Source organism: Somniosus microcephalus, chromosome 25 (genome assembly GCF_052327205.1).
Source record: "Somniosus microcephalus isolate GS21.2 chromosome 25, FLI_Smic_1.0, whole genome shotgun sequence".
Taxonomy (NCBI): Eukaryota; Metazoa; Chordata; class Chondrichthyes; order Squaliformes; family Somniosidae; genus Somniosus; species Somniosus microcephalus.
The window spans coordinates 55,217,281-55,243,893 of NC_141011.1; the positions used below are offsets into that span (position 1 = coordinate 55,217,281).

At 45.9% G+C, this 26,613-nt stretch overlaps 1 protein-coding gene across 2 annotated transcripts in view; it reads left to right on the plus strand.

Moving 5' to 3' along the window:
* gabrd (gamma-aminobutyric acid type A receptor subunit delta) overlaps positions 1-26,613 on the plus strand; it is a 38,261-nt gene that overhangs the window by 4,146 nt on the left and 7,502 nt on the right. The window contains exons 2-7 of one of the 2 annotated variants that reach the window (XM_085967509.1): positions 17,546-17,658; positions 19,643-19,710; positions 23,540-23,760; positions 24,512-24,594; positions 25,571-25,708; positions 26,334-26,489. In XM_085967509.1, the coding sequence (XP_085823635.1) occupies positions 17,546-17,658; positions 19,643-19,710; positions 23,540-23,760; positions 24,512-24,594; positions 25,571-25,708; positions 26,334-26,489 (779 nt within the window). The remainder of the gene's footprint in view (positions 1-17,545; positions 17,659-19,642; positions 19,711-23,539; positions 23,761-24,511; positions 24,595-25,570; positions 25,709-26,333; positions 26,490-26,613) is intronic. The other variant, XM_085967510.1, reaches the window with a different exon arrangement.

Below are 26,613 nucleotides of genomic sequence, written 5' to 3' on the forward strand. Positions count from 1 at the left end.
GATGCCTGAAAAATGATCTCCCCAATATCGGATCACACTTCTTTCAGGCAGACTGTGAGCGCAGGACATTGGTTCCCAGAATTGATCCTCAATGTGCCCACAAAACTGGCACAACAACGCCCAATTTCTACCCCAGTGTATCTTCTGGCCCGCTCTGAACAATGCCATTGGAGATCATACATACACACATATATATTTACCTGCATTTACACTAACAGAAGGTACATTGTTTTCTGAGGACAGGAGTGCTTCGCCATATGCTCCACATTATGTTATTCTGTTAAGGTGAAGCCTTGTTCCTTTAAAAGCCCAAAATCTAATTGCTGTTAAGTAAACACAAGGTTAGGTAAGATTCTCATACAAGGGCCTTGCCCTTCCCTATCTCTCTACCTTCCTCTAGCCCTATAACCTCCCAACTCTCTGGGGGTGATTTTGCCAATGGGGGCGAGTTGGAGGCAGGACTGCTGCTTGTCGGGTTTTAGTCCCGCCTCCATCGAGTTGCGGCCAACCCACGCTATGTCCCTTGATTGACCTTGTTAAGCCCGCCCAGCGGGTTCCGCAGGCCAATTAAGGAAAAGCCAGTGACAGAGAACGTCAGCATGTGACGTTTCATCTGTCAAAAATTTTTGACAGATGAATTGTCATCGTTTGACAGCTCTGTGAAACTGTCAAACACGGACATTCTCTGTTGTTTGGCGAGTTCTTGTACTCAAGACTCATCAAACCTCTTTCCTGAGCAGAAATCAGATGGCTGTTGCATCGGAGAATGAAGCAGCCATTCTGTCATCTCTGCTGTGGAGATGCCGGAGCCTCAAATTTCCCAACAATTGAAGCCTGCAGGAAGAAACAAAGGTAAGGAAACTTATTCTAACACTTTTCACTCACCTCACATACTTACCTCTCCACACTTGCACCCATCACTCACCTCCACAGCGCACTTTTCGAACCCTCCGACCCCGCAGACCCACTGCTCGCCTCGCTGACCCTAGCGGGGTTTCCCGACATCTATGATCAAGGCACTACCTGTTAACAGGCAGTTAAGTGGCTGTAATCTCCAGGAGACGGGAAGATGGCACGGAGGCAGGTTGGGGGCGGGATGGGTACCTGCCCCCAGGTTCTGCCATTTTCCTGGCAGTCCCGCCTCCATTCCCGCCTCCCCAGGGCTGGCAAGATCGTCCCCTCTGTCGCTCGTCTCTTGTGCATTCCCCCTTTCATTGCCCCACCATTGTTAGCTGTTCCTTCAGATGCTGAGGCCCCATGCTCTGGAAATCCCTCCTTAAAATCCAGCTCTTTGACCAAGCCTTGGTCAGCTCTCCCAATGGGGCATATCTTGATTGTACGATAGTGTAAAATGGGCGATAGGGAGTTGGCAGCTTGTTTCTCTTCTGTCCTGAGTTTTATTTCCATTTAAGCCATCGACTCTTTACCTCTGTGAGCACTGTTGGCTGTTTTTCTATGATCAAGGCACTATATAAATGGAAGATGCTTCAGCTGTTGTTATGGATGTAACAGAACTGAGACATGGACGTGTGATTCAGTTGCCTAACCAGCTGACATTTATTGCTTCTTCAAAAGCATTTTATTTTTATTGAAATTTCATTATAAGTGTATCAATTTTGGAGAATTAGGGTCTGTTATGTACATTCAGATTATCTGGCGCTGAGGTAAAGAAAGAACCCAAACAGAAGACATACCTCTTTATTAAAGGTACACGTCAAAGAAATAAAGCATGAACTATGGGAAAATAACTGGAAAATATTGCTGGAGAGTCTCAGTCTGGGAAAAATGGAACATTAAAAAAAATATAATGTTGATTATATAAAGTAAATGGGAGAATTTGTCTATTACAGGAATGAGAATTGAAGGGCCGAGTGGCCTCTCTCGTTGGTCTTTCTCCTGTTCTAAGGGAGTGAATGTGGTGACGCTCCTCAACATCTTTTGTGGGAAACATACACAGTGCATCACATTATACCTTCTGCACGCAGATTATTGTAGTCTGGAGTGAAGGCTTTCATTACATATTGTAGGAGGGGCAATTCCATTGCTGACTGTTGGCAATAAATTTGAATGTTTTGCATTAACAGTTACTATTATTAAAGTGCATAATATATTGCAATAATCTGCACAGATAATAATGGAGTCTTAAAATATACAATAATATGTGCAACACCAATACTGTAGAGTATCCTATCAGGGACCAGTGGTTTACCAAAAATAAACTACTGCGTGTGTGAGGGAGTTTTGAGGGCTGCGACATTAGTGAGTTTTTTCCACAGAAACCACTGATCTTTAGTCAGTTGTATAGCTGGATTCTGTGTCTCCTGTGTTTATATATGAGCATTTTCAACTTATTTTTATTTATTGTTTACTAATATCATTTGAACCTAATAGTGCACAAGTGCTACAGCTTGTAGTGTGCCCCACATTGTGGAGTGTTGTGGCGTGGTCCTGACTGTTGTTATTGTTGCTTTGTCAGTTTTAGGCTGATATTTGAAGAGCATGGTTGTGTAGAAAGTCCCATAAACTCTACAAGCTCTGATTCTATTTTTGTCATCTTGTGTGAGGTTGGGTATTTAACCTAAACCAAATTCAGTATCAAGTATATTATAATTAAAATTTATCCAGAGTGATGTATTGGCAATTGGGTGTTTTTATAAACAGCTTCAAGATAGTTTCTGTGGTACTTCAGTTAAACCATAAACCATCACTAAACCTCATCATATGTTGCATGAAAAGCTACACTAATGTAAGAGGTGACATAACATTAGCAATCGAGCTAATGCATGACTGCACACTATCCTCTTAATGGGAAAGTGGAGCTTTTAAAATCAGTTCTTATTTGCCAAAGGGAGCGTTCCTCCTCAGCAGGATTCAGTCCCACAGGAATATTGTCTTCTCGGAAAAAGGGTTTGGGAAATCTTTCATGGGGAGGGGGGAGAAAGAAGAACCACAAAAGTCATTTTTGTCACTTAACATTGAGTGGGAAGGTCACGGTGAGTGGTGATGCCAGTCAGTGATTTACACCATCACATCAACACAAGTAGGAAAGGTTTTGTCAAACATGGCCACCAGATCTTTTTAATTAACCATTCCCCTACCTCCTGCACATGCACATTTTGTCACTTATATCATAGAATCATACCGCACAGAAAGAGGCCATTCGGCCCATTGTGTCTGTGCCGGCTCTTAGAGGAGCTACCCAATTAGTCCCACTCCTCTGCTCTTTCCCCAGAGCCCTGCAATTTTTCCTTTTTATGTATATATCAAATTCCCTTTTGAAAGTTGCTATTGAATCTGCTTCCGCCACCCTTTCAGGCAATGCATTCCAGATCATAAGAACTCGCTGCATAAAAAAAATCTCCTCATCTCCCCCCTGGCATTTTTGCCAATGATCTTAAATCTGTGTCCTGTGGTTACCAACACAGTGGAAACAGTTTCTCCCTATCCACTCTATCAAAACCCCTCAGAACTTTGAACACCTCGATTAAATCTCTCCTTAACCGTCTCTGCTCTAAGGAGAACAAGGCCAGCTTCTAAAGTCTCTCCACATAATTGGTCCCTCGTCCCTGGTACCATTCTGGTAAATCTCTTCTGCAGTCTCTCCACGAAAGTGTGGTGCCCAGAATTGGATACAATATTCTAGCTGAGGTTTACCCAGTAATATATAAAGGTTTACCATAACCTCCTTGATTTTGTACTCTATGCCTCTAACCAAGGATCCCATATGCGCTCTTTAACAGCTTGATCAACTTGTCCTACCATCTGCAAATATTTGTGTGTGTGAATCCCCAGGTCTCTCTGTTGAGCACGGCCTTTACTATTGCATTATTTAGTTTATATTGCCTTTCTTCATTTTTCCTTCCAAAATGCGTATATGTTCCAGTCTGCTAAGGTCGTTATGCATCTTTCTTTCACCAAAATGGTGGGTAGGTGTCCATACCTCTCTACTTCTTCTGTTCTTATACCAACCACTAAAAATTGTATAGGTGCCATCTTCAGCCAGAAGTGCCGAGTGAATGATCCATATCGGCCTCCTCCTGAGGTCCCCACCATAACAGAAGCCAGTCTTCAGCCAATTTGATTCACTCTACCTGATATCAAGAAACGGTTGAGCGCACTGGATACAGCAAAGGCTGTGGGCCCTGACCGCATCCCAGCTGTCGTGCTGAAGACTAGTGCTCCAGAACTAGCCGCGCCTCTAGCCAAGCTGTTCCAGTACAGCTACAACACTGGCATCTTTCCGACAATGTGGAAAACTGCCCAGGTATGTCCTGTTCACAAAAAGCAGGACAAATCCAATCCGGCCAATTACCGCCCCATCAGTCTACTCAGCAAAGTGATGGAAGGTGTCATCGACAGTGCTATCAAGCGGCACTTACTCACCAATAACCTGCTCACTGATGCCCAGTTTGGGTTCCACCAAGACCACTCGGCTCCCGACCTCATTACAGCCTTGGTCCAAACATGGACAAAGGAGCTGAATTCCAGAGGTGAGGTGAGAGTGACTGCCCTTGACATCAAGGCAGCATTTGACCGAGTGTGGCGTCAAGGAGCTCTAGTAAAACTGAAGTCAGTGGGAATCAGGTGGAAAACTCTCCACTGGCTGGAGTCATACCTAGCACAAAGGAAGATGGTTGTAGTTGTTGGAGGTCAATCATCTCAGCCCCAGGACATCGCCGCAGGAGTTCCTCAGGGCAGTGTCCTCGGCCCAACCATCTTCAGCTGTTTCATCAATGACCTTCCCTCCATCTTATGGTCAGAAGTGGGGATGTTTGCTGGTGATTGCATAGTGTTCAGTGCCATTCACAACTCCTCAGATAATGAAGCAGTCCATGCCCGCATGCAACAAGACCTGGATGACATTCAGGCTTGGGCTGATAAGTGGCAGGTAACATTTACGCCACAAATGTGCCAAGCAATGACTATCTCCAACAAGCGAGAGTCTAACCACCTCCCCTTGACATTCAACGTCATTACCATCACCAAATCCCCCACCATCAACATCCTGGGGGGGGGGGGGGTCACCATTGACCAGAAACTTAACTGGATCAGCCACATAAATACTGTGGCTACAAGTGCAGGTCAGAGGCTGGGTATTCTGCGGCGAGTGTCTCACCTCCTGACTTCCCAAAGCCTTTCCACCATCTACAAGGCAAGAGTCAGGAGTGTGATGGAATACTCTCCACTTGCCTGGATGAGTGCAGCTCCAACAACACTCAAGAAGCTCGACACCATCCAGGACAAAGCAGCCCGCTTGATTGGCACCCCATCCACCACTTTAAACATTCATTCCCTCCACCACCGGCGCACCGTGGCTGCAGTGTGTACCATCTACAAGATGCACTGCAGCAACTTACCAAGGCTTCTTCGGCAGCACCTCCCAAACCCGCAACCTCAACCACCTAGAAGGACAAGGGCAGCAGGTGCATGGGAACACTACCACCTCCAAGTTCCCCTCCAAGTTACACACCATCCTGACTTGGAAATATATCGGTCGTTCCTTCATCGTCGCTGGGTCAAAATCCTGGAACTCCCTCCCTAACAGCGCTGTGGGAGTACCTTCACCACACGGACTGCAGCGGTTTAAGACAGTGGCTCACCACCACCTTCTCAAGGGCAATTAGGGATGGGCAATAAATGGTGGTCTTGCCAGCAACGCCCACATCCCAGGAACATATATAAAAAAGGTCCCCCAGCTGCTGGGGAAGTGCATCACCCCCAGTTACCATCCTCCCCCAGCATTTCACTGTAACTTTAAAAATAAAGGAAAAAGTTGAACTATCTCTCACACACATATCACAACAAACTGTACCTTCTCTACATGTTCTCCTGTTAGATTATGAGTGGTGGCATTGCAGTCTGAGGTTTTAGAATGATGTGGCTATTTTCTATTAACTGTTACTATTACTAAAGAACATGATAATCATAGAATCATAGAATCCTGCAGCACAGAAAGAGGCCATTCGGTCCATCGAGTCTGCGCCGGCTCTTTCGAAGAGCAATCCAGTCAGTCCCACTCCCTCTGCTCTTTCCCCAAATCCCTGCAATTTTTTCTCCTTCAAGTATTTATCCAATTCCCTTTTGAAGGCTCCTATTGAATCTGTATCCACCTCCCGATCAGGCAGCGCATTCCAAATCCTAACCACTCGCTGCGTAAAAATGTTCTTCCTCCTGTCGCCTCTGGTTCTTTTGCCAATCACCTTCAGTCTGTGCCCTCTGGTTATCGACCCCTCAGCCACTGGAAACAGTTTCTCTTTATTTACTCTGTCTCAACCCCTCATGATTTTAAACACCTCTATCAAATCTCCTCTTAGCCTTCTCTGCTCCAAGGAGAACAACCCCAGCTTCTCCAGTCTATCCATATATCTGAAATCCCTCATCCCTGGAACCAGTCTAGTAAATCTCTTCTACACCCTCCCAAGGCCTTCACCTCCTTCCTAAAGTGTGGTGCCCAAAATTGGACACAATACTCGAACTAGTGTTTTATAAAGATTTAGCATAACTCCCTGGCTTTTGCACTCTGTTTATGAAGCCCAGGATCCCGTATGCTTTATTAACTGCTTTGTTAACCTGTCCTTGCCACCTTCAAAGATTTGTGCACAAACACCCCCCGGTCTCCCTCTTCTTTACACCCCCTTTAACATTGTCCCATTTACCATGTATTGTCTCTCCTCATTCTTCCTACCTTACACTTTGCTGCATTGAATTTCATCGCCATGTGTCCGCCCATCCCACCAGTCATTAGAGGAGTGAATGCCTTTGCCATTTTAATGCTGAGTTATTTTAAAATAGGGAAATTATATCTCCATTATCCCAATCCCATTAATCAACTTCATTTTAAAATTTATTTTCAGGCAAAATAAGTCATGAATAAATGTGCCTGTGTCAATAAGTAGGACCAAGGATTGTCAGAAAATAATAACATTATACTAAAGTTTAGATACGGTTTCTTGAAAGCAAAATGGGGTGTAAGAAATAATAAAAGTGTTAAACAGGCCGATATTTAACATTAATGTAAGCTTACAGAAAAAAATAATAGCGCTGTGACTTCAGATCTATGGTAAAATGTTACACAAGGACAATGACAGGTACCGAATACTGAAATTGCAGCCAGTTTGCATGCAGCTTGGGTTAACATAGACTGCACATTTTGTATCTAGCCCCAGGAAATTTCACAGTAGCTTGCTAATTCACTGCCAGGGGCTCTAATCTTTCTGACATTTGACAGCTGTGGAAACTACAGTCGGAGGATTGTGTGGAATGTGAACGACCTCCTCTGTGACACTGCCCACCTTGAAACACGCTCATCTTTTCATCGCCTGTAAACAAGATGTGGTACTTAAAACAGAATAAAATAAAATAGTGAGGAATTCTTGGACATTTTGACAGCAAGAAACCATCAGTGTCCCTGACAGCCGTGTACCTGGGAGAATTACTGGCGGAACAGTGCAAATTTGGTCTCCGCTTTCTTCAATTAGTTTAAATTTTCAATCTCTCGGCGCGGAGGGTCTTTAGTTGGGAAAATCAATATGTATTATTGATAGATTTCTCGGAATTTGACAATTTTTTGCAACTGCTGTAAGTTTTTTTTTCATTGAATTATACCGATTCAAGCTTTTTTGGGTTGCATCCACACTCCACAGGTACAGCGACGGTGTAAAGCTGAAACCACTTGGGGCCAACACCAAACATGGGCCTAGAAATTCACTATGGCCCTGCCAGCTGGCTAGCGCCCAAAAGTTAGCGCTGGGCGCGGAGCCATTTGCGACCGTCAGATATTCACTTTTTGCGCCCCAATTCGGAACCGGGCGCTATTCCAGGATGTGCCCGCCCCCGCTTGGGGCGCTGAAACTGAATTTCAGCGCTCTAGGCACCGCTGCGCCACCCGCTGCGGAGCGGCAGGCTGCGGTACTGCAGGCCTCCTCCTTCTCTTAAGGTGGAGGTGCCTGCAACGGGGAGATCGCCGCTGGATAGTGCCGGCAAATGAGCCCGGCACCACGGAGAAGTGCCGGGTTCGCGGAAAGCAGCCGGCAATGCCGCGGGGGGGGGGGCGGTGGAGGAGGCCGGGGAAGGAGGTGTGGGCAGGCGGCCGCCGAAAAAGCGGCCGGCCGCACCGCCACCTTAAAGCGCCCCACTAAGGCTACAGTACGGCCCCGTTTTCTGGTCGCTGTTTGCGGCCGCTGCGGAAGAGGCGGCCGCAACTAAATATGGGGATCGGGCCGTTATCGGGGCGGAACCGGGGCACTGCGCACACCGATGACGTCATCGGTGCCGGCGCAGCGCTAACGGCTACCGCCGCCATTACCGCTGCGCTGAATATCAGCGCAAACTCCTGTATTGGCGCAGAAGCCCTCTTTAGGCGGTAACTGGGCGCAAAGCTTGCAGCGCCTTACTGAATTTCTAGGCCATGGAGTGTAAATCAAGTACCGGGGCCCGACTGACTCACAAGTGAAGCGGAGTAAAAGTGCCTCCTCCGGGGGAGTCGCCTTCAGCTTCATTCGGGTGTCAGGGCGGGCGCTGATGTTGGATTCAAGCTTTGTTTGCGCTGTCGCTGCAACATCAGGGCAAAGTGAACTGCTTCACACCGACTCCTCAGTTAGAGTGTGAATGCACCTCCAGTCACCTTTAGAAGCTGACTTTTGGACTGTCCCCACATCAACTGATATTTTGTGATGATCAGAAATATTTACGATTAGTTACTGACGTAAGAAAACTACTAGGCCCTCGGTCTAAGCGTTAAACAAAGCTTTAATCAACTGTTTTACAACATGGAGATCTAGTTGTGTCCTTCACTAGTTCCTGTTAAGAATGTCCTGCGCAAGCTGGGCCCATGCCCGAGTATTTATACTCTCCCTGGACAGCGCCACTCGCAGGCCGCTCAGTATTATTTCATAAGTCTTTCTTTCATGAATGACTGATTCATGTCAGTTACTGGTTACATTTTTGCTGTATGTGTAACTGCGGTCCAGGAATCGATGATTCGTCAGTGTCCTAACATACAAACAACTTGAAAGAGAAACCAGTTTGAAGTATTTCAAGACACGACAATCCATAAAAATGGGTTCTGAAGATTTTGTTATTTTCTGTAACGCTGCTAGAAGAAGAAGCTAGCTCCCCGCTGGAGTGGAGCTAATTTTAGAACAAACGTGAAACTGTTCAACCTCCGTCGCCTCCAGTCCAGATCCAAGGTCGTCCCATCCTCTGTCGTTGAATTACAGTATGCAGACGACGCTTGCGTCTGCACTCACTCATAGGTCGAACTCCAAACCATTGTCAACACCTTCACCGAAGCGTACAAGAGCATGGGCCTTACACTAAACATCCATAAGACAAAGGTCCTCTACCAACCTGCCCCCGCCACACAGTACTGCCCCCCGATTATCAAAATCCACGACAAGGCCTTGGACAACGTGGACCCCTTTCTATACCTCAGGAGCCTACTGTCAACAAGGACAGACGTCGATGACGAAGTCCAACACCGCCTTCAATTTGCCAGTGCAGCCTTCGGTCACCTGAGGAAGAGAGTGTTTGAAGACCAGGACCTCAAACCCAGCACCAAGCTCATGGTCTACTGAGCAGTAGTGATACCCACCCTCCTGTATGCCTCAGAGACATGGACCATGTACAGCAGGCACCTCAAAGCACTGGAGAGGTACCACCAACGCTGCCTTCGCAAGATCCTGCAAATCCATTGGCAGGATAGGCGCACTAACATCAGTGTTCTCGCTCAGGCCAACATCCCCAGCATCGATGCTTTGACCACGCTTGTTCAGCTCCGATGGACGGGCACATCGTCCGCATGCCCGATACGAGACTCACAAAACAAGCGCTCTACTCGGAGCTCCGGCACGGCAAGAGAGCCCCAGGTGGGCAGAGGAAATGCTTCAAGGACACCCTCAAAGCCTCCTTGGAAAAGTGTAACATCCCCACCGACACCTGGGAATCCCTGGCCCAAGACCGCACAAAGTGGAGGAGAAACATCCGGGAAGGCGCCGAACACCTCGAGTCTCTTCGCCAGGAGCAAGTGGAAGCCAAGCGCAGGCAGCGCAAGGAGCACACGTCAACCCAAGCACCCCACCCACCCGCCCCTTCAACCACTGTCTGCCACACCTGTGACAGAGACTGTAGGTCCCGCATTGGATTACTCCTTCTTCTTCTTAGGCAGTCCCTCGGAACCGAGGATGACTTGCTTCCACATTAAAAATGAGCTCGCAGGTGACTGATGAGTCCAATGCGGGACCTACAGTCTCTGTCACAGGTGGGGCAGACGGTGGTTGAAGGGGCGGGTGGGTGGGGTGCTTGGATTGACGTGTGCTCCTTGCGCTGCCTGCGCTTGGCTTCCGCTTGCTCCCGGCGAAGAGACTCGAGGTGTTCGGCGCCTTCCCGGATGCTTCTCCTCCACTTTGTGCGGTCTTGGGCCAGGGATTCCCAGGTGTCGGTGGGGATGTTACACTTTTTCAAGGAGGCTTTGAGGGTGTCCTTGAAGCGTTTCCTCTGCCCACCTGAGGCTCTCTTGCCGTGCCGGAGCTCCGAGTAGAGCGCTTGTTTTGGGAGTCTCGTATCGGGCATGCGGACAATGTGACCCGTCCATCGGAGCTGATTGAGCGTGGTCAGAGCTTCGATGCTGGGGATGTTGGCCTGAGCAAGAACACTGACGTTGGTGCGCCTATCCTGCCAATAGATTTGCAGGATCTTGCGGAGGCAGCATTGGTGGTACCTCTCCAGTGCTTTGAGGTGCCTGCTGTACATGGTCCATGTCTCTGAGACATACAGCAGGGGAGGTATCACTGCTGCCCTGTAGACCATGAGCTTAGTGCCGGGTTTGAGGTCCTGGTCTTCAAACACTCTCTTCCTCAGGCGACCGAAGGCTGCACTGGCACACTGAAGGCGGTGTTGGACTTCGTCGTCGACGTCTGCCCTTGTTGACAGTAGGCTCCCAAGGTATGGAAAGTGGTCCACGTTGTCCAAGGCCTTGTCGTGGATTCTGATAATCTGGGGGCAGTACTGTGTGGCGGGGGCAAGTTGGTAGAGGACCTTTGTCTTACGGATGTTTAGTGTGAGGCCCATGCTCTCGTATGCTTCGGTGAAGGTGTTTACGATGATTTGGAGTTCGACCTCCGAGTGAGCGCAGACGCAAGCATCGTCTGCATACTGTAATTCGACGACAGAGGATGGGATGACCTTGGATCTGGACTGGAGGCGACGGAGGTTGAACAGTTTCCCGTTTGTTCTGTAAATTAGCTCCACTCCAGTGGGGAGCTTACTGAGGGTGAGATGGAGCATTGCAGCAAGGAAGATTGAGAAGAGCGTTGGTGCGATGACACAGCCTTGCTTGACCCCGGTTCGTACGTGAATTGGGTCTGTGGTGGAACCGTTGGTCAGGATCACGGCTTGCATGTCGTCGTGAAGCAGGCGGAGGATAGTGACAAACTTTTGAGGGCAGCTGAATTTGAGGAGGACACTCCATAATCCCTCATGGTTGACAGTGTCAAAGGCCTTTGTGAGATCAAAGAAGGCCATGTACAGCGGTTGGTGCTGTTCCCTGCATTTCTCTTGTAATTGACGTGCGGTGAAGATCATGTCCATTGTGCCCCTTAGTGGGCGGAATCCGCATTGCGACTCTGGGAGGAGCTCTTCGGCCACTGGGAGAAGGCGATTGAGGAGGATTCTTGCGATGACTTTCCCTGTGGCAGATAGCAGGGAAACTCCTCTGTAATTACTGCAATCGGACTTGTCACCTTTCTTGAAGATGGTCACAATTACGGCGTCTGAGATTCCCCTGGCATGCTCTCCTCCTTCCAGATAAGAGAAATGAGTTAATAAATTCGCGCCAATAGTGCTTCTCCACCATGCTTTAGTGCCTCAGCGGAGATTCCATCTGCTCCTGAGGCCTTGTTGTTCTTCAGTTGTCGGATGGCCTTTTCAACCTCATGCCGGGCTGGGGTTGTGCTGAGATGGTGGCGGGTAGCATGCTGTGGGATGGAGTTGAGGACACTCGTGTCGAAGACAGAGTCATGGTTAAGGAGATCTTCGAAGTGCTCCTTCCAGCGGGCACTGACTGCTTCCCTGTCCTTGATGAGTACCTCTCCGTTCAGTGGGGAAGGGCCTTGGGTGCTTGGGCCGTAGATGGTCTTGACTGCGCTAAAGAATCCACGCACGTCGTGGTTGTCGGCTAGCTGCTGGATCTCCTGCGCTTTCTCCACCCACCATCTGTTCTTTAGGTTGCGAGTTTTTTGTTGGACCTCGGCCTTCAGGCTTCTGTAGAGCTGCTTTCTTGCTCTCGAGTTCTGTTGCTGTTTCCAGATCAGAAATGCCTTGCGCTTGCGGCTTATTAGCTCCTGGATCTCCTGGTCGTTCTTGTCGAACCAGTCTTGGTGTTTCCTGGTTGAGTGACTGAGCGTCTCTTCACAGGTGTTGATTATGGAGGCCTTGAGTGCAGACCAGACGCTGTGGGCACTCTGTGTCTCTGTATCACTGGGAGTCGTCAGGTTGTTTGTGAGGCGCAGGCTGAATAGGGCTTTCTTAGCGGGGTCTTTGAGTGCTCCAGCGTTAATTTTCCTGCGGCATTGTTTCTGTTGCCGCCGCTGTTTTGGGGCTACATTGATGGAGATGACAGAGCGGATTAGGCGGTGGTCTGTCCAGCAGTCATCAGCTTAATCAGATTAATCAGTCACCTGAGAACTCATTTTTAATGTGGAAGCAAGTCATCCTCAGTTCCGAGGGACTGGCTAAAAGAAGAAGCTGCATTTCATAGAATTGTAGTGGTGTTCTCATTTAGGAATAGATATATACATATATTAACAATATATTGATTTCCCAAATGAAATCTACTGTTTGAAAAACTGGGGGGGTGATTTTGCCAATGGGGGCGAGTTGGAGGCGGGACTGATGCTTGTCGGGTTTCAGCCCCGCCTCCATCGACTTGTGGCCAACCCACGCTATTTTCCCTTGATTGACCTTGTTAAGCCCGCCCAGCGGGCTCAGCAGGCCAATTAAGGGAAAGCCAGTTGCAGAGCACATCAACGTATGATGTGTCATCTGTCAAAAATTTTTGACAGATGAATTGTCATCGTTTGACAGCTCTGTGAAACTGTCAAACAGTGACAATCTCTGCAGTTTGATGAGGTCTTGCATTCAAGACCTCATCAACCTTCTTTCTTTTACAGAATTGTGATGTTTGTTGCATCTGAGAATGTAACGGCCATCTCTCATCTGCAACACAGAGGGTGCGAGACTCTCCGTACAGAAACCGACCGAAACCTGCAGGAAGAAACAAAGGTAAGTATACTTTTAAAAACACTTAGGACTTGCCTCAGATACTCACTTCTACACTCTTGCACCCATCACTAACCTTCACACCACACCTTCGCACCCCCCCGACCCCCACAGACCCCCTACTCGCCTCGCTGAGCTGGCGGGTTTTGGAGGGCAAAAATGGGGTAATCCTATTTTCTGCCTGTTAACTACCTGAGGCGGGTTGGGGGCGGGTTTGCCACCCGCCCCCAAATTCTGCCACATTCCCGGCAGTCCCACCTCCATACCCCGCCCCCTCAGGGTGGAGAAAATCGCCCCCCTGATTTTTTTTAAACAAATGACTAAAAATGTTTGACTTGATGTAATTCAAAAATCACTAAAAGTTGCCAAAAACGTTAAATCCTGAGCAATTTGATACATTACAACAGTGATTACATTTCAGAAGCACTTCATTGACTTTGGGACGTCCTCGGGTCGTGGAAGGTGTCAGCTGTGGCTCAGTGGCTCGCACTCTCCCCTCGGAGTCAGAAGGTTGTGACACTCCAGCGTAGGGAGTGTTGCACTGTCGGAGGGGCAGTGCTGAGGGAGTGCTGCACTGTCGGAGGTGCCGTCTTTCGGATGAGACGTTAAACCGAGGCCCCGTCTGCCTCTCTCAGGTGGGTGTAAACGATTCCATGGCAATTCGAAGAAGAGCAGGGGAGTTCTACCTAGTATACTGGACAATATTTATCCCTCAACCAATATCACTAAAAGGCAGATGATCTGGTCATTATCATATTGCTGTTTGTGGGAGCTTGCTGTGCGCAAATTGGCTGCTGCGTTTCCCACATTACAACAATGACTACACTTCAAAAAAAGTACTTCATTGACTGGAAAGTGCTTTGGGATGTCCTGAGGTTGTGAAAGGTGCTATATAAATGCAAGCCTTTCTTTCACTATATCAATAATATATTAATATACCTAACTTTCTAACCATTCCTAATCAATTGAAATTTTAGTTTCTTTTCACAGTTACACTTTGATGAGAAAATCAATTATTGCATTATTAATAATAAACAAAAAAACTATAATTGCTGGAAACACACAGTAGGTCAGTCAGCATCTGTGGAGAGATCAAGACAAGTCAACATTTCATATAGAGCCCTTCTTCGGGAATGAGAAATCACTTCTAAGCATTTCTTAAAGAGATCTGTCCCTAAATGAGAACACCACTGGAACCTTAGGAAATATAACAGTGTTATAGAAAGTGACAGGATCTGCAGAAGTGAGAAGTATTTTCAAGGTGGGGATCTCTTTCAAGTTGATTGTATGGTAAAATATTAATGAGTCAAAGATCCCAAGACAAATAATTGTCTATTTAATTAACATGAATACATTCTGCAAGGGAGAATACTGTATGTTTTAAATGATAAGACAGCATAGAATTACCAAATGAACTTTGTGGGAAAATGTATACAGTACAAAGTCACATAACGTATAATAATGTATACTCCTAGCAACATTAACTATACCACCCAGAAGTACGTTCATCTGCTACAGTAGAAACTCAGAGCTGCAGACTCCTTGGAAATAAACTGCCGGTACCTTTGAAATAAATGACAAGAACTCTGAATTGTCTGTGTGCACAACACTGAAATAATGACAAGCTAGTTAAATCGTTTTATTTCTGTGAAACAACATGCTTTTAGGTGCAATTAATGCAGACACTTATCAAAGAAGCAAAATACAGCCCACGGCAAACAGTAAAATAATATATGCAGTACTGAACACCATTGTAAGATAATATGCATACACAGTATGGTTTGTCACAATAAAATCATATATACAGTACCTGGCCTGGGGCTGAGATGATTAGCCTCCAAAAACCACAACCATATTCCTTTGTACATATAGACACTGTCCAGTATGTCATTGTAAAATCAAGGCCTTGTAGCACACATTGCTATCAGTTACATTGAAGTGTCAGTACCTCTGAGGGCACTAACTGAGGCTGCCTTTTACTTTTTTTTAAATGGAGAATAAACTTCAACGGCAAAAGGCTTTTTAATGTTTAAAATCAGTACAATATAATATTTAAGGTGTGGTCACAGAGCTGTAGAGGTAGACCAGTAGTGGGCGGCTGTAGTTTAACTCAGTCACCCCTGAATAATTGTACGTTGAAAAGCCCTCCGTAATGGTGCTTATAGTTGTACAGCCTCCTCCAGTTTTAGGACAACGATGGCTGAGCAGGGATGAAACCCGGCTTGTTTACACTGTGGAGTCAAGTTGACGGAGAGAAACTAAAACTGTCTCCATCAGCTGCACTCATTGAGGTCGATTTTAACTTGTTTCCCGTGCTGTTAATGGGGCGGTAACAGCCTCAAAATGGGGTCGGCAGCCTCACCACCCCATTAGCCCCAACAATGCAGCCAGTACCATTTTGAAAGGGGCCTACTCCCGTAACTGGTCTGAGAGTCTTACTTTAATGGGAGTTGGCGCCCATTGGCCTGTATTTACTTGTATGACAACGCGATCCAGGAGTGTAACTATGAAATTGCCTTGTAATCTAGACCAGATCTCTGTGTCTTCTGCAAGTGTATTCCTTCGATTTCTCTGAAGGTGGGCCAGATTAAACTAAGTGAACCAAACTTTGGTTTGAGTCACAAGCTGCTTTTTTCCACGGTAAGGCAGTGCAATAGTTACGATCAGAATGTCTTAACTCAATCAATGGAACTTGGCTTCATGTTAAAATAATGAAGGTGCATGCTATCCCACTTTGGTGGGCTCTCGCACTTAACTTAAACAGAATAGCCCCTCTGCATTCTGTCCCTCTGTCCTGGGGCAGAACTTAGTTTCCCTTGATGCTCCTGTGTTTTGCAGCCTTTTCCTATTCCCCAAAGGCCTTTTTTGGTGCCTGTATTTCTTTTTTTTAATGCATGGCCCCAGTGTCAGCTTTTAATCAGAATTTGCTAACCCCCCTCCCCCACCTCAAAGAGCAGAATCCACCAGCCTTACTTGGCCAGAAATAGGATAGTCACAGCAGCAGTAAGTGTGCATAGTCACCAGGAATGTCAAATTATCTTTTATTGTCTCCAGTTTAGATGCTCCCATCTGAAACTAATATATACACACCAGCCCTACGGTGCTGTGAATTTAACCCCTTGTTTCAGCTCAATGGTAAAATTTTCAGCAGATATTACATTGTGGCAGCATGGTCCTCATTTGGCACCTACATATAATAATAATAATAATAATAATAATAATCAACTTTATTGTCATTGTTAGTGCACAAGTGCAGTACAACGAAATGTAGGCTTGCAGCTCCCGAGAGTGTACATTTTGATTAAGACATTTAACATTCAACATTCATTTGGCTTGTAATACATAAACATAAACATAATAAAGTGCATTGGCAGATGTGCAGGCTTTAGAGTTTATTTGTAGAGTTCAGTAGGATGACAGCCCTGGGAAAGAAGCTGTTCCTAAATCTGGTCGTTCGGGTGCGAATGCATCTGTAGCATCTCCCAGATGGCAGGAGGGTGAACAGACTGTGGCTGGGGTGGGTAGGGTCTTTGATGATGGTCCGTGACCTCCGTAAACAGCGTTTCTGGTAGATGTTCTCTATGGTTGGTAGCCGGGTGCCATGTGCACTGACAGCGAGGTTGAAAGCATGAATGGGAACTCTGACTGAATTTCCCTTCTGTATCTCAGAGGCACTGAGGCCAACAGTAGCACCTCTACCTTGCTGAAATCAGCAAACTCAACATTGCTCAGAACCTGAGATTTCACTGGCCTGTGTGGTTCAGCTGCACATTGCCTTATCAGATGAGCCATAAGAACATAATAAATAGGAGCAGGAGTCGGCCATTTGGCCCTTCGAGCCTGCTCCGCCATTCAACAAGATCATGGCTGATCTTCTACCTCAACTCCATCTTCCTGCACTATCCCCATATCCCTTGATTCCCTTAGTTCCCAAAAACTTATCGACCTCTATCTTGAATATACTCAACGACTGAGCATCCACAGCCCTCTGAATGAAGAAATTTCTCCTCATCTCAGTCCTAAATGGCCGACCCCTGATTCTGTGACTGTGGCCCTGTGTTCTCGATTCCCCAGCCAGCGGAAACCATTTCCCAGCATTAACTCTGTCAAGCCCCTTAAGAATTTTACATGTTTCCATTCGATCACCTCTCATTCCTCTAAGCTCTCGGAAACATAGGCCATCAGTGGAACGTTGGTTGCATTTTACCACGTCATTGCTTTGAACTTGAACTGACTCGGTAATCTTAAAGAAACCTTTTTTTTTAAACAGGGCAATGAATGATCTCGGGGAGTATATAACCACTGATATAGAAATTTCCTGGTTACCAAATCTGGATGATTTAATGAAGGGATATGCTCGGAACTTTAGACCAGGAATAGGAGGTAAGCCCATGCTCAACAAGACAAAGACAAGTAGAATAATTGTACCTGCAGTTTAGAAAGTTGAGGGGTGATATAATCGAGGAGTTTAAAATGATAAAGGCATTCAATAGCGTAGATGCAGAGAAACTATTTGCTCTGATGGAGGTATCCAAAACAAGAAGGAAAATCGTAAAATTAGAGCTAGGCATTTTAGGAATTAAATCAGAAAGCACTTTTTCGATAAAGGGTAGTAGAAATCTGGAACCCTCCCCCTCAAAAGGCTGGATGCTGGGTACATTGGAATTTTCAAGACTGAAATGGATAGATTTTCGTTAGTTAAGGATATCAAGGTATGGAGTAAAGTCGGGTAAATAGAGTTGAGGTGTAGATCAGCCATAATATAATGGAATGGCAGAGCAAGCTCAAGAGGCTGAATGACCTACTCATGGTCCTATGTATGGTCATTGGATGAGGGCAGGATCGGTGTCAACTCCAATACCCGCTCTGTGAAGAACAGCCAGGAGGCGCTCGCTGCCCTGACTCGCACATAAAGAATGACCACTTGGGCAAGAGATAGAAGACTGGCAGATGTCCTTGAACAGCACCCACAGCACACGTCAGCATCTCAGGCGATGAGGGGAGCAAAAGTAGAAAAAAAATGAGAAAAAACAGACAAACAAACAAAAAGGGAATGCAGGCTTTAGTTTTATTTACTAGCTCATTAAATAGCCTAAAGCACCAGTGGAGAAGGATCGTGAACTGGCAGCACACGGACATCGGATTCAGGTATACATTCAAATGGGATCAATGTCCATTGTAACACCAAGCCAAATTGTTAATGATCAGACCAATCTAATCGCTGCAGTTCAGATATAAATATTTATCATCCATGTTCATGTATATGTTCAGTTTAATTGTCACGAATATTCAGCTGCTTCCAGGTGACCACAGTGTTGCTGTACGATGGGTTTGTGTGGGTAATAGGAGATAAAAGATAAATACAGGAAACTCTCGTTTAAACGGCACCTAAATATCCAGAATTCTCTATTAATTCATACTCCGAAAACAACACCTAATAACCGGCAATGTTGCCGAGTCCGAGTCTCCCGCGGTGGCCGAGTTAGTCAGTGGGGGTAGTTCTCCAAACTGCCACTACTCGGCTTCTTGGCGCTGTCGGAAGTCGGAACACCTCAATACCCCTGTAACAGGAGCCTGACTCTCCTGCGCTGCCGGTAGTCTCTTCTGATGCGCCCTTTTACAGGGGTGCTGTGTGTCTCCCACGCTGCTGGTAGTCATTGCATTGCATTACCCTCAACTGGCAGTACTGTACTTAAACAAGCATCTTCCACCATCCATTTAACACAACATTCTGTAGGTGAGTACCCAATTACAGGTTGAACACCGGTAATCCGGCACCCGACGGTCCGGCACCTTCAGTGGTCCGGCACGAGGAAGGTCCTGCTGTCACATTCCCTCCCTGGGATGGGTCCGGCTCGGGTCCTGGGACCGGCGCCGGGTCAGGATCAGCGCCTGGACCGTGCAGCATCACCGACGGCTCGGCGGAGCGATGGAGCCCGAGCCCGAGCAGCCCGTGGGCGGCGGGGTCGGCGGCGGCACAGGGAGGGCAGCAGCAGGAAGAGGAGGAGCAGCTGGTGGCGGTGTTTGTGGCGACTTTCGACACCTTCAGTGGTTCGGAATTTTCAGTGGTCCGGCACCGGCCTGGTCCCGAGGGTGCCGGATTACCGGGGTTGTACCTGTACTGTATACTGCACATTTCTTGATTTTTTAATTTTTCTTTGTTAAAAATAGCCTCGGTAGATAACCCTCCCCGTCATCCGGAATTTTTGATCAACCGGCAACACGCCGGTCCCGTTGGTGCCGGATACCAAAGAGTTTCCTGTAATATGCTATGCGGTTTAACATTAATTTAAGTTGAATCCCATAATGTGTGGATATTTTTCTTAAAAGTCTATTATTTACTGATTATGTACTTTTGATTATACAGGGCCTCCTTTGAACGTTGCGTTGGCTATAGAAGTTGCCAGTATTGACCATATATCGGAAGCTAATATGGTACTCTTTCCTCTTTCCTCTTTCCTTGTTTAAAAAGATGTATGTGAGACATAAATTCCGTTTTAGTGCTGTGCGCTGGCGGGTACGTTGTCTGTAACATAACAAAATAAAACAGAGTCTGCAACACAGCAGTGATTTGAGTGAGTACAAGTCGCTGTGCTCGTGAAACAAAGCCTCTGTTGGTGAACAGGCAGCACTGTGTGGAGATGGAAAGGTTCTCAAACCGTTTTCAAGATGGCTCCTGGACTGGCAGCTCCCTAGGGAACTCCTTTGCTATCCTTGGCCATCCGTTGCCATCCTTTGCTCTTTTTCCTCCCAGTCTCCTCTCTTCTGCTGTTTAAGATCCCCTGGCTCTAATAGTCGGTGCATTTTATCCCTAACTGCAAGTTCAAGCTGCACGGTTAAAGTTACCTGAGCCCACGGCCCATCCCCCGACCATGCCTGTTCTTTGTTCTCAGTGAGCACTGGCTCTTCACTTAAACTTAGCTTCCAAATTCCCAGACCTTTCTGCCGTCAAGACTGCGCTTCTCCACTAGACTAGTGATCTAGTGGCTAGTGGATCGCGAGAATATCAGTGCTAATTTATCCTGTGAGAGACAACATCATTCATGTCCGAGGCCGGGACCCATGAGCGAGGACGAGCCCAGCAGTGAGGTTAAGGCCCAGGAGTGGCACAACGTGGACAAGCAGCGGGGTCGGGGCCCAGGGAAGGTGTGGCACGGGCCAACAGCGAGGTCAGGAGGACCACAATGCATCCTACGAAATCCAGGCAGAGAGGACCTGCGGGCAGGAGGGAGGAGGACAGTAGCATTATGTCAAACCCTGTAGTAATATTATGGCTTGTCAAAGCGGGCGGACTGATGTTTTTTGCCTAAGCTGAGTCTGAATCTGGTTAATATACGGTATTAACTTCACCCTAAATAAGACGTCACACAAAAATGAAAAAGATAATGAAAGGACCAGGGCAGGCATTATTACTTTCCAATACATGTGCTAGGTAATGAAAGTAATGTGTCTCGAACTCGCTCTAATCTGTCCCACAATCTCTGATATGGTGCTTTGTTAAAGGCTTCATTACCAAGAGAGAAGCCATGTAAACATTCTCTCTGTAACACGCCTTTCATCATAATGTGCTTCCTTGTGAAGCTTCTAAAATAAGTGTTATACAGATGGTCTACTGTATTTTACATGGTTTTGATTTATTAATATATATTACAATATGTTGTTTTTCTCTAAGACAATGAGTGACAGATAATCTTTCAACCTCTGGAGATAGGAATGAGAATCCAGAGAGCTTCATTTAAGTTGTCAGCCTCTGAATGAATAACTGATAGACCCCTGCTTACCCCCACCTTCAGTAATGCAGGTCTTGCTTTTTCTTTCGATATAAATTGTCTTTGTGGGAAATGGTGAGATAATAAGGCAGCCTGATGAAACAGCTGCTTCCCGGTGGATGTAGCTCTACTTCAGGGCAGATATCGCAACACCTGGGAACAGGCAGCAAAGAAGCTTCAATTTTGTCTTCTAATGTGAAGAGCAGACAGTGCTGCGGGTGTTCTGGCCAACATTTATCCGTCAAAGCGCCAAAGTAGATTATCTGGTCATTTATCTCATTTGTTGTTTGTGGGACCATACTTTGTGCAAAGTGGCTGCCATATTTACCTATAAAACAACAGTGACTACACTTCAAAAGTAATTCCTTGGCTGTGGAGTGCTTTCAGATGTCTTGAGGACCTGAAAGTTGCTACTTAAATGCAAGTTCCTTCTTCTTTGTTCTGACAGGACATTAGCTTCCCTGTAGTTTTTTCTCCCCCTGAAGATACCGGATATACAGTACATGGTTTTTTTAATTCATTCATGGGATGTGGGCGTTGCTGGCGAGGCCAGCATTTATTGCCCATCCCTAATTGCCCTGGAGAAGGTGGCCCCCTTCTTGAATACAACTGAGTGTCTCGCTAGGCCATTTCAGAGGGGCAGTTACGAGTCAACCACATTGCTGTGGGCCTGGAGTCACATATAGGCCAGACCAGGTCAGGACGGCAGATTTCCAGTCTTACTTTGAGCAGACTGTCCAGAAATTTCTGAAAGCTAAACCAAACATGAAAAAACTTTGTTTTAAATAAAAGTCACTTTATTTGACCTGCTTCTGCACATGTTGTGGAGACATTGGTTAGTAAGGTTTTCAATTTATATTCATCAACAACAAAGCACACCTTAAAACTCAAGCCACAGTCTCTGCCCCACTCTGACCTGTACTGAACTCTGACGTTCAGCATATGGCAGCCCCAGCACTATTTGTAGTGCAGATCTCCGTTCAGTGGGTCATAGATACATAGTAGGAACATCTCCTGCCGCTGCATGGCCGATTTCAGGTACAACTTGATCCCAATGCTGATCCTCTTTATCTGGAGTGGCGATGCTACATTAATAATAATTCTGTACAATATCAAGAAAATTAATATGGTTTCACAGCGTCAGTTTTCTGTAGGCAGTGCTTGTCACTAGGTTAAAGAATCCTTCAGGTTTGCAGGCTGAACTGGCAACATCTCTCAATCCCAAAGAAAATCAATTGCCATATTGACTTTATAGATGAACTGAGAACCAAACGCTAAATCCAAACTGCTCTGAATTTTCCACCTACTAACTAATTTGCAAACATTTGAATTTGTCCCTAATAATAGCACTTACGTGCAGAATGATCAAACATTTATCAGAAAGTTCTGTGATCCATGCAATCATTCCAGTTTAATTTCAATATTTAGCAAAGTCTTGCTTAGAAAACTGATACAAGAGATTGAAAAATCAGAATTCAATGGTAGACAAAATACCACACGTTGAAAATGGACTTGGGAAGGTTATCTGAAAATAAACCAGACACAGTGACATCGGGAACAAAAGCATCTCTCTGCAGATACAGCCTGAGGTTTTTCCAGCATTTTCTGTTTTTATTACAGTGAAATTGGGCCCTTGAGGTAGCCGCTACAGTGGCATCATTTAGAAGATTCTGTTCAAAATAGGATCTACTCAGTAAGCAACACCAACAGTATTCCATAGGCCCACTCGCGTTTCAAGAACCTTTTGAGATAGGCACTGGTTCTAGCAACCATTGTTCAGCGAGGATCTACCTCGAGCTGCATCAGTTTTCTGGCATAACTCGAGTGGGCACGGGTGGAAAATGTGGTGGGAACTAGTCCCACTCGGTCTCCGTCTATTGCTGGCCACATAGTGATCTTCTTGGAGTCACTTCCACGGGATGTGGGAAGTGCCCACCCAAAAGGGGAAGACAGAAGCAAATAAGATGATAATAATGAAGTGACATCTTATATCATATTTTTCTGTCAATACCGCCAGTGTACCACTGGATGCTAGTAATGCTAGCATGTTACTGGTGTCCAGCATTGTTAGGGTCAGCGTAAGCCTTTTCAATATTAAATGGCCCACCCCACAGTGTACGATCGCACCCTCTGCAGGTACTTCACGTTGGGTCTGGCAAAGGCCAGATGCTGTTGTCCAGCCTGGGACAGGATGGCCCCCTTTAAGCTACTGAAGAGAAAAATCCCAGTGAAATAGTAGAGTACAACCAGTGCTGTTAACTACTTTACAAGAATGTATACTCCCAATAAGAGAGTTGCAAATAATGATGGGAAATCAATAACACACTGTACAATGCTATGCAAAAGAGAAATTCATAGATGTGAATGTTGATTACTTAAGGTCTAGGAGGATCAAGCCTCTATAAAATAAGAAGTGCACATATAGCTGATAAATTCAGTATCACAGTGAGAATCAGAACTCTCCCTTGAAGTATTTCTTCTGTCCCTTTTGTCAGGAATACACGATGACAGTTTTCCTACGTCAGATCTGGAAAGATGAACGGCTGTCTTACAACCACACCAACAAGACCCTGGGCCTGGACAGCCGCTTTGTGGATAAGCTGTGGTTACCAGACACATATATAGTGAATGCAAAGTCAGCCTGGTTTCACGATGTTACAGTGGAAAACAAACTCATCAGACTTCAGCCGGATGGAGTCATACTCTACAGCATCAGGTTGGATTAATTTCTAGTAGTTAATACTGCCAAATAGATATGTGTGTAACTTTAGAGATAACTCTCGTTACAAATAATCATAACATTATATGGGTAACTTCCTGAATCTGTGCTGCCAGCAGGTCGCCTGCGGTTTTCCAGCCATTAAAGGTCAGAAAATGGTGGCGAGCGTGTGCCAGAATTTCTGGTGTGTTGCCGATGGGCAAGGCTCCCAGCTGGCAGTACGGACCCGTAAAATGACCACTGATGTGTGGAGTTTATTAGCCAATGTTCTGTTTGTAGACTGCAAATTACAGAAATTTATATACAACTAGGGCATCTCCCATGACATTGCTCATGGTAAGTTGGATAATTCGCTGTTTTATAACAAGAGGAATTCTATTACCATGTAATACACAAAGTATTATTCTGCTGCTAAGGTGCAGTTGCATTTAAATTGTCCAGTCCCATTATTAAGTCCATATAATCTAACTGTTGCCTATACAAAACATTTTAGTTCAATTACAAGTCAATTGGTGCTGGAACGGGAAATTAGCAGATTGGCGGTTGCTTGCAAATTTCCAGTTTCAGGTCAGAAGAAACCAGCATGAAGTGACTGCCTTTCTTTGTACTTTGACACCTTGAAGCATGACATCTGAAGTGTGATGTCTGAGGTGTGGTGGACTCAAAATGTATAAGCAGATGCTCCATGGAATTACTCAACACAGGTTGGAATCAACAGTCTCATCCTGGACTGTTTTCTCTTTGCCAGAATTACTTCCACAGTTGCTTGTGACATGGACCTCACCAAATACCCAATGGATGAGCAGGAATGCATGCTGGACCTGGAGAGCTGTGAGTTTATTTTATTATCAAGCTTTATTCCCTTCTTCTGAGTTAATCTCACTCTGCAGTACCATCTTGGGGAGTTGTGTAGTAGTGAGGAGCTCTTCAAGGGTTAGTGAGAGGTGTAATGAGGGGTGGGCTTTAGGGTTAGTGAGGGGTGGGCTTGTGGGTTAGTGAGGGGTGGGCTTTAGAGTTAGTGAGGGTTTAGGGTTAGGGTTAATGAGGTGTGGGCTTTAGGGTTAGCGAGGGGTGGGCTTTAGGGTTAGCGAGGGGTATTTTGAAGGCTTATTGAGTGGTGTACTGGAGGGTATGTGTACAGTAGAAGCTATTTATTCCTCTAGTTGTACTTTCTGTGAATACACTGAGTAATTATACACTGACACAACAAGGGCCCAGGTGTTACCTTTGTTATACACCACGCCTGAGACAAGCTTTATTAAAGTAGAGCCATTTCATAGAGGTGTTTAGCAATTAATTTTATTTGATTTGTCTGACAAAGGCACATCATTAAAGCATTGTGTTATTTGAGTATGATACGATCGTGCTGCAAAAGCCTCACATACTTTTGATCCTTAGCTGTTGGGGCAGCTGCCTGATATTTGTATATCTTCATCGCTGACTCAGAAGTGGCTGAATAACCAGTTGACCAAGGGTCGCGCAGGGATGCTGTTGTGTGATTCACCTCTTAATGGCTGCCCTTTTCACCCTGGTGGTAAGAGGAGTTGGATAAATGGAGCCCGTTATAAAGTGAACGGTAGCTCCCAATAGCAACGCGTGTAGTTTGGCCTGTTAGTGATAGTTTGGGGAACAGAAGGTGCGACAAAATGGCTGAGACTGTGGGGCTGAAGGGATGTACAGGTTCTGTTGGCCGAATCAGTAACTTTCAGGTAAAAACCATTCAGAACTGCACAAGGAAATCAAGCACTTGCTAATGGCATTTCCGTGCACTGTTTCATTCTGACTGACCTGATCTTCATTCTTTCAGATGGCTATTCAGCAGAGGATATTGTCTATAATTGGTCAGACAATCAGGATCAGATACATGGACTGGACCAAATTCAGTTGGCTCAGTTTACAATAACCAACTATTACTTTGTCACAGAAATGATGAATTTCAAATCGGGTAAGCACCAATTTCAGCAAAAGTGACGCATTAGCTGCTCCATGAAGTACAACAATGAACATGTTTCTGGGGCCTTTTCGCCATCTGGGCACCGTGGCCAGTGTCTCGGACTGGGCACGTGCTGCCGTCATTGTATTAAATGGGCCTGTGGAAAGGATGGGCGTGTGCACGGCACACAGTCCGACCTTTTCCAACCTGAAATGGCAATCAGGGTCCTAGGACCCCGATTTGCATATTGAAATGGACCTCCCGCCTGAAGCAGGCAGGTGCTGGGGATGCCCTGTGACAGGCCCCTTTCAAAATGGCGGCGGCGGCATCGTCAGGATTAACGGGGCGGTGAGGCTACTGATGTCACTTTGAGGCTGTTACCACCCCGTTAACGCCAGACGACACAAGTTAAAATTGTCCCCGTGACTAATAGTTCAGTAGTAAAGATACTAAAACATCAGGACCAGTTTTACTCTTAACGTTTGTCATAAACTATTACATTAAACACCTAAACACAATTTGTAGTCCTTTTTTCTTCCCATTCTTTCCTCTCGATTTCAAAATTCTCATCCTTGTTTTCAAATCCCTCCATGGCGCGGGGAAGTTTTCTAGGACTAATTCTTTGTTGTTCCTCCAGCGGGTCGATTTCCACGGCTAAGTCTTCATTTCCAGTTGCGGAGGAACAGAGGTGTTTACATCATTCAGTCGTACATGCCGTCCGTCTTACTGGTGGCAATGTCCTGGGTATCATTCTGGATCAGTCAGTCAGCAGTGCCTGCACGGGTTTCCTTAGGTAAATATACTCATCAGCTCACCCTTGACAGTTCATTACTATTTTGTTATACTCATTTCCTTGGTTGCTTTAATTATATTTGTTATAAATATATGTATATATATTTTAAGTCCTTTAAAAATAT